The 9,370-nt window shown below is 36.1% G+C and overlaps 1 protein-coding gene across 1 annotated transcript in view; it reads left to right on the forward strand.

The window, feature by feature from the left end:
• RSF1 (remodeling and spacing factor 1) overlaps window positions 1–9,370 on the forward strand; it is a 160,203-nt gene that overhangs the window by 76,648 nt on the left and 74,185 nt on the right. The window contains exon 4 of the mRNA XM_017518680.2: window positions 1,629–1,834. Within this exon, the coding sequence (XP_017374169.1) occupies window positions 1,629–1,834 (206 nt within the window). The remainder of the gene's footprint in view (window positions 1–1,628; window positions 1,835–9,370) is intronic.

The following is a 9,370-nucleotide window of genomic DNA, read 5'->3' on the forward strand; positions in this document are numbered from 1 at the left end:
AGACCTGAAAGTATAAAACGACCAGAAGAGTTTAATATTCAAACCATATAACGAGCTCAGACAACAGCAAGAAAACAAGTAACCTGATGTAAAAATGAGCAAAGGACTTCCACAGACATTTCTCAGAAGAAGACGTAGTAAATGGCCAACAGATGTATGAATAAATGCTCAGCATCACTAATTATCAGGTAAATGTGGATTAAAACCACAATGGAATATCATTTCATGCTTGTTAGGGTGGCTATTATCAAAATGACAAGACAAGAGATAACAAGTTTGGTAAAGTTGTATAGAAAAGGAATCCTTGTACACTGATTGTGAGAATGTAAATTAGTTCAGCCATTATGGAAAATAGCATGGAGGTTTCTCAAAAAATTCGAAGTAGAACTAACGTATGATTCAACATTCCACTAGATATATCCAGAGGAAGTGAAATTTGTTTCTTGAAGTAGTATCTCCACTCCTGTGTTTACTGCATCATTAATCACAATAACCAAGATACAGGATCATTCTAAATGTCTGTCAACAGAAGAACGTATAAGCAGGATTTCCCGCTTTTGTGACAACACGTTGAACCTGGAGGATGTTATGTTACATAAAACAACCCAGGCACCAAAAGAAATACCCCATGATTTATTTCTTAATGTGGAATCTAAGAGTCAGACTCATAGAATCAAAATAGAGTGTTGATTACCAGGGATTAGCGAGGCAAGGGGTAGACGGGAGATAAAGGCCCAAGTTACAAAAAATCAGACAGGAGGAATTAGTTCAGGAGATCAGTTGTACAACATGGTAACTATAGATAATAACAATATATAATATATTTGAAAATTACTAAGAGGGCAGATTTTAAATGTTCTCACCACCAAAAATTCTAAGTACATTAGGTCGTAGGTGTGTTATGTTAATTATCTTGGTTTAGCCGTTCCACACTATACACATATATCAGAATACCATGGTGTATACGATAAATATATACAATTTTTATTTGTCATTTATAAAATAAAATGTAAAAAAAAAAAAAAAAAGAGAATTTTTAGATAAAAAAATGTTTCTGGGAATAGGGTCTTACTCTGTTGCCCAAGCTAGAGTACAGTGGCGAGATCACAGCTCACCGCGGCTTCAACCTTGCAGCCCCCTAAATAGCTGTGCACCACCACACCTGACCAATTTTTGTATTTTTTGTAGAGATGGTGTTTTGCCATGTTGCCGAGGCTGGTCTTTAACTCCTGATCTCAAGTGCTCCTCCTGCCTTGGCCTCCTCAAGTGCTGGGATTACAGATGTGAGCCACCATGCTGGGCCTAAAACAAAAAATCTTATACCATGAGATGATTTGAGAGCTTTTTAGTGCAAACATTTTCATTCCTTTTGAAATAAAACTTGATTTGTGTGTCAGTGGTTGTATTAAACCTATAAATTAGTATGATATTAATATAAAATGTTATCTTAAAATATTGACTATTCTAAACAGTTTGTATGAAAGTGGGGAGAGGCTAGTGAAAGAAGGAATACAGTATATGTGTTCTGTCTGCCACTTTCCCTGAATCAGTTCTACAGTTGTATCATATTTATTGTGATAGAGAAATATTTGGGAGGTATTTTAAGCCATGTTCTGACTATTTTTCAGTACCTCTGCGAGTGTCAGTTTGATGACAATCTCAAATTCAAGAATATTATTAATGAGGAGGATGCTGATACTATGCGTCTCCAGCCAATTGGGCGAGACAAAGATGGCCTCATGTACTGGTACCAATTGGATCAAGATCACAATGTCAGAATGTACATAGAAGAACAAGATGATCAAGATGGCTCTTCATGGAAATGCATTGTCAGGTATCTTTTATTGGAAACTTTTTACACTTATTTGTGTATTTTGTACATTGATCTCATTTTGACTAGGATGTTATTTATGAGACAGAAGTGTTTTTTCTGTGTGTAGGTTTTGGGAATTTTCAGGGCCTCACCTACTATCCAGCACAGTACCCATAGTATGCACTTGTTTTTTTATTTGTCAAGTCAATGAATACATTTAGCAGTTCAGTCCATATTATATACACATATTTTTCAGGAAGCCAAAATCTGAATAATTATAAATAATACAGACAGAAAAATACATTGTTAGACAAAAGCATAAGAAAAGCATTGTTTGTTTCTTATTTAGCTATACTTTTCTATTTGGCATTAACTGTTTCTAATTATTTAATTTGTTCAATTCACCTTGACACAGTATATTTTCTATTTGCTGTGCACATATTTGTTTATTGAAGTTCTGAGGAAATCTGGGGAACATTGCACCTTTTTGTCATAGTTCTCTTTTTAAAAATCTTGATTTTTTATTTGTGTTGACAAATATATTTTAAAAGAAACATTTAATATATAACCCTGAAATATAATTTTAAAAGAAACATGGTTTACATATGAAATAATAGCTGTAAAAAAAAAAAAAAACAATGAGTAATACTAGGACCTTTATTCAGAATCTTTGTGTCTTTAATTATCTCTCATTATAACTTTATTATTTAGAAATATTCTAATATTCTAATACCACAGTATATATTAATTTGGAAACTATAAGGGGTCATATAAAGTAGGGAAACTCATGGATATCTAACTGCTAGCTTATGAAAAACTTCCTTGACATTGACTCATATCTTTTTTTGCCCCATTTTTAATTTCAGCAGACTTCTGTTAGTATTTATTAATGCTTTGAAGAAATAACCTATAGAAAACTCAGTTTTCATTCCCTAAGAATAAATGTGAATTGATTAGTCTCATGAGAAATTGTTTTATAAGCATGTATCATTACACTATATTCCTTGTAATTGCTAAATGGAGGTAAACAAAGTAGTCCTAAAGCAAAATTTATTTACCATTTCTCCTATGAATACAAAGACCAAGTATGGTCTATTCATGACATTATACCACTGTTTCTATTATTTCCCATGTTAACCTTTTGTAGTTGTTTAAAACATTCTTTTTTCTTTGTTGATGAAGAAAATATGACAGGGAAATATCAATTACTGTTGATCAGTTATACTTGTTTAAAATAATGTTCAATGTGCCAGGCACCGTGACTTATGCTTGTAATCCCAGCACTTTGGGAGACCAAGGCGGGAGGATCACAAGGTCAGGAGTTTGAGACCAGCCTGGCCAGCATGGTGAAAAATTAGCCAGGCATGGCGGCACATGCCTATAGTTCCAGCTACTTGGGAGGCTGAGGCAGGAGAATTACTTGAACCTGGCAGGCGGAGGTTGCAGTGAGCCAAGATTACGCCACTGCACTCCAGCCTAGGTGACGGAACAAGACCCTGTCTCAAGAAAAAAAAAAAGTCTAATGTATACTGTTTTAAGTAGATTGTACCTTAATGCATGATGTGAGATTTTAGAGTTAACAATTATGTTTGAATCTGGATTCGCCCATTTACCATCTATAGACACATTACATTTGTCCCTTGGTATCCGTGGGGCACTGGTTCCAGGACCCTAATGGATAACAAAATCTGCAAATGCTTGAGTCCCTTACATAATATTTGTGTATAGCCTATGCACATCCTCCCATATGCTTATAATACCTAATGCAATGTAAATGCTAGGTATAAAATTGTTTTACTGTATTTTTAATTTGTATTTTTATGGTTATATTAGTTTTATTTCTTTCTAGATAATTTCAATCTGTGGATATGGAGGGCTAACTGTACCTAATTTTTCTGAGAGTTACATTAAAATGAAGTACTTTAAAATACCGTACTTTAAAATGAAGATGATAATGCTTCCTCAGAAAGTTGTAGTGAAGAATATATGAGAAATGGTGTTGGCACTGTAATACATGCTCAATAAATCTTTTCTCTTTTGTTTCCCCCCTTTCAACTATTTGCTTTTCCTACAACATTTCTAACCCCAAAGATTGAAATTTAGTTTCTTCACTAAAGAAATATTTATCAGCAGAAAGTTCAGAAAATTCCACTGGTGTTACTTTCGCCTCATCTCATCTTTGACTATTTCTCCATGTTTTATTCCTTGGGTTTCTGCCCTTTTTAAACACACACTCACACACACACACACACACACACACACACACGCTCTCTCTCTCTGCTTTTTAAACACACACACGCACGCTCGCGCTCTCTCTCTCTCGTTCTTTCTTGATCATTTATCCATGTTTTATTCCTTGGGCTTCTGTCCTTTTCACACACACGCCATTGATCATTTCTCTGTGTTTTATTCCTTGGGCTTCTGCCCTTTTTAAACACACACACACACACACACACACACACACACACACACACATTCAACACACATAAAACTTCTTTCCATTTGTTAAAATTCGTTTTTGATAAACATAAAATGGTGTGTGTGGTAATTGTTCAGAAGGAAATGCTTGTGTAGAATAATGCCTGCACACAGTTTTCTCTTTTTTTTTTTTTTTGAGACAGGATCTCGCTTTGTCGCCCAGGCTAGAATGTGGAGTGCAGTAGTGCGATTTCAGCTCACTGCAACCTCTGCCTCCTGGGTTCAAGCAACTCTTCTGCCTCAGCTTCCCAAGTAGCTGGGATTACAGGTGTGTACCACCACGCCTGGCTAATTTTTGTACTTTAGTAGAGACGGGGTTTCACCATGTTGACCACACTGATCTCAAATTCCCAAGCACAAGCTATTCACTTGCCTTGGCTTCCCAAAGTGCTGGGATTACAGGCATGAGCCACCAGGCCCATCCTATAGTTTTCTCATTTTAACAACCATAGACTTCTTTAGAAAACTGGGTTATTTTTAGCCATTTTGATGACATCTATGAATACATATATTCCTATCTACAAATGAGCCAGGGAACATTGCCCAAATAATATAGAAATATTTGGGACCATTGAAAAACCATTTGGTTTATTGACTCTGATTTTGTACAATGAAATTCAATTTTGAAACACCTGATTGTCATACTAACATTCTTTTAATTAAATTTATAAGTTCTCTTACATACCTCCTTGTGAAATAGGCACTATGCTAAGCAATTGGGGATGCAATAGTGAATAGATGGCTCTAAGATCTCTAAGAGGGGCTGCAGGCACCTGTGAAAGGCTTTCACTTATAAGGAATAGAATATTATATGTGTATTTTCTGGGGAAGGGCAGTAATTTTTCTCAGGTTTTCAGTTGGATCTGTTTATGCTTATTATAAATGAGATGTTCTATGACATGGCATTCCAGTTAGCTTTAACTCAATACAGTGGAACTGTTACTGACATAGTAAACTGTCTTGTCCACATAGGTCTCTCACTGTTGCAAAGGTTTAATGTAGAAAGCATTGTAATAATTTTTGCCTCCTCATAAAGATAAGATCTTAGTTGTCACTAATAGGTATTTAGTACCTAAAATAATGTGGAGCATCATCTCATTTGACTTGGATGAGATCATATCTAGAGCATAGCATTTCTCTTTGAATGGCAGACTCTGGAAGAAACATTAATGTGGTAAAGACCTTTATGGGAACAACCACAAAGAAGATGATTGAATGAACTCAAAATGCTTTATCTAGCAGAAATGTACTCAGACATAAATGTCTTCAAACATTTAAAGGATTGACTTGTAGAAGAGTATCTCAAATGCTGAGCCTTTGATTACTGGATTCAAATAATGGGGAAGCAGAACTGAGTTTGATAGGAGCGAGAATGTTTGTTTTGCATTTTACATTGCAGGGGAATGATTGTCTTAAGGCTAATAGATGTTGTCAAAGCATTTTTCAATTAAATGTGCAAGTTTATGTGGAGTTTTGTAGGAGGCACTAATCTTTTTAGCAAGAGAGCTCTTTAGAAAGTCGCGTAATAAGGAAAGAGCAAGTAAAGCAAAGATTCTTTTTAATAGGTTACATTTAGGTGTTTTTCTTAGTAAATATTTTACTAGTAAATTAAAAGCCTCTTGTTTCTTCTTAAGACAATTTATTTAAAGTAATAGTATTATGTTCTTGGCCATTAGCTGGTGTTGGAAACGTGTTTCTACATAATTCTTAAAAGAGGATTAGGATTACATAACAAAAATTATCTAGTCTTTAGGGTTCCGTTTTCTAAAGCCTGTTAAGTCAGCTGTCTTAATGACTGATAAATGTAGAAATATAACTGAGCTTTGCAAACTAAAAATCAAATGGAATATTTTTGAATAAGAATTCATCAAAAAGGAATAATTTTACATAGTTGATATTCTACTGAAATTTAATATCTTAACATCACCACAGTCTTGAAACTTGTACTGTTAGGTAGCATCTTCCATTTCTGCTTGTTGTAAAATTAATAATACATTTTAGATTAATAGATACATAGCAATTAATTTATATATAAAGAATTATACTTTAAACAAGATTTAGTATGTGATTTACAAAACAATAAAAGTAGTTGTTTCATCATACCATATGAAATTGTTAACATTTGAGCATTTTGACCTATAAAAATGGTGCTTTCACATGGCTCAACCAAGTATTATAACAGGTTTCAATAGCAAAAATATTTAAGCTCCAGCCAGTGTCCCACTTATTCCAGTTAATGTTTAAAACAGAATTATCACAAAAGTATTTGTTATTTCATCTCTAGTTTTGGCCTCAGTGAAAGGAGATAAAAGTACAGAAAAAAAGTTTTTACGTCTAATCAGATATGATGTAATAAGTGATTTTATTCACCCCATGGGGTATGTTAATAGAATTTGTTTAGGAGTAAACAAGATAGGCTCAGCCCGATGACTCATGCCTGTAACCTCAGCACTTTGGGAGGCTGAGGATGGCAGATTGCATGAACCCAGGAGTTTGAGACCTGCCTGAGCAACATGACGAAACCCCATCTCTACAAAAAATACAAAAATCAGCCAGCTGTGGTGGCACTTGCCTGTAATCTCAGTGACTTGGAAGGCTGAGGTCGAGGATTGCTTGAGCACAGGAGGTTGAGTGCAGTGAGCTGAGTTTATACCACAGCACTCTAGCCTGGGCAACAGAGTGAGACCCTGTGTCTCAAAAAAAAGGTGAGTAAAGTTGTGAACATAACAAAGTTGTAGTGTTTGGTTATTAATGATAAGAGAATTTTAGCAAATAAAGACCTTAGACGAGATTCCATCATAAGCTTCTTCAGGATCTAAGTGGGACTACAGAAACTACTTTTATACCAAATATGCTAAGGAAGATAAAGTTTATATGCAGACTGTTGAGCAGTTACTTCTTAATATATATTAAGAATAATTAATTATTATTTATAATAAATTTAAAATAATAAATAATAATAATTAATATATTAACTCTTAATATATTAAGAATAATATATATTAAGAATTCATACGAAAAAGTGCTTAGCATCATTATTCATTGCAGAATTTCCAATTAAAATCACAATGAGGTACTACCTTACTTCTATTAGAATTAGTAAAATGAAAATGGCTTACAGCACCAAATGTTAGCAAGGATGTGAACCAACTGAAATTCTTACACCTTGTTATAGATGTAAAATGATGTAATCACTTTGAGAAACAGTTTGGCAGTTTCTTCAAATGTTAACAAACTCTTATCCCAAAGCCTGTAAATTTAATTTGAGTATTTATGTTAGAGAAATGAAAACATGTTTATAAGAAGCCTTGTATAAGAATGTTCATAGCATCTTTGAGTATTTCATTTCTGAGTATTTATGTTAGAGAAATGAAAACATGTTTACAAGAAGCCTTGTATAAGAATGTTCATAGCATCTTATTCTTAACATTACTCATACAATGAATTATTACTAAGCAATAAAAAGGAATGACCTATGAAACTGTATGGATCTGTCTCAAAATTCCTTGTATGTGAAAGAAGCCAAAAAAGTACATACTTTTTGATTCCATTTGTGATGTTTTGAATTAATAAAACAAATAATCTATTGTATTAGTCCATTTTCATGCTGCTGATAAAGACACACCCAAGACTGGGCAATTTACAAAAGAAGTTTAATTGGACTCAAAGTTCCACGTGGCTGGGGAGGCCTCACAATCATGGCATAAGACAAGGAAGAGCAAGTCATGTCTTAACATTGATGGCAGCAGGCAAAGAAAGAGAGCTTGTGCAGGGAACTCCCATTTTTTAAAACCATCAGATCTCGTAAGACTCATTCACTATCACAAGAACAGCACAGGAAAGACCTACCCCCATAATTCAATCACATTCCACCAGGATTCTCCCACAACGCATGGGAATTGTGGCAGTTAAAATTCAAGATGAGATTTGGGTAGGGACACAGCCAAACCATATCATTCTGCCCTTGGCCCCTCCTTAAAAAATCTCATGTCCTCACGTTTCAAAAACAAACGTGCCTTCCCAACAGTCCCCCAAAGTCTTAGCCCATTTCAGCATTAACTCATAAGTCCACAGTCCAGTGTCTCATTTGAGACAAGGCAAGTCCCTTCCACCTGTGAGACTGTAAAATCAAAAGTTGCTTTCTAGATACAGTGGTAGTATAGGCATTGGGTAAACACAGCCATTCCAAATGAGAGAAATTGGTCAAAACAAAGCGGCTGCAGGCCCCATGCAAGTCCAAAATCCAGCAGGGCAATCAAATCTTAAAGCTCCAAAGTGATCTCCTTTGACTCTATGTCTCACATGCAAGTCATGTTGATGCAAGTGCTAGATTCCCATGGTCTTGGGCAGCAGCGCCCCTGTACAGCCTCCCTCCTGGCTGCTTTCATGTGCTGGCATTGAGTATCTGCGACTTTTCCAGGCACATGGTGCAAGCTGTCAGTGGATCTACTGTTCTCAGGTCTTAGAGGACAATGGTCCTCTTCTCAGCTCCACTAGATGGTGCCCCAGTAGGAACTCTGTGTGAGGTCTCTGACCCCACATTTCCCTTTCACAGTGCCCTAGCAGAGGTTCTCCATAGAGGTCCCACCCCTGCAGGAAACTTCTGCCTGGGCATCCAGACATTTCCATACATCTTTTGAAATCTAGACGGAGGTTCCTAAGCCTCAGTTCTTGATTTCTGTGCATTCACAGGTTCAACACCACATGGAAGCTGCAAAGGCTTGGGGCTTGTACCCTCTGAAGCCACATCTCGAGCTCTACATTGGCCCCTTTCAGCTATGGCTGGAGTGGCTGAGATGCAGGGCACCAAGTCCCCAGGCTGCACACAGCATAGGGACCCTGGGCCTGACCCATGAAACCATGTTTTCCTCCTAGGCCTCCAGGCCTCTGATGGGAAGGGCTGCTGTGAAGACCTCTGACATGCCTGGAGACATTTTCCCCATTGTCTTGGGGATTAACATTTGGCTCATCATTTCTTATGCAAATTTCTGCAGCCAGCTTGAATTTCTCCTCAGAAGATGGGATTTTCTTTTCTATCACATTGTCAGGCTGCAGATGTTCCTTTTTTTTTTTTTTTTT

The sequence above is a fragment of the Cebus imitator genome, unplaced genomic scaffold, assembly GCF_001604975.1.
Source record: "Cebus imitator isolate Cc_AM_T3 unplaced genomic scaffold, Cebus_imitator-1.0 Scaffold698, whole genome shotgun sequence".
Lineage (NCBI taxonomy): Eukaryota > Metazoa > Chordata > Mammalia > Primates > Cebidae > Cebus > Cebus imitator.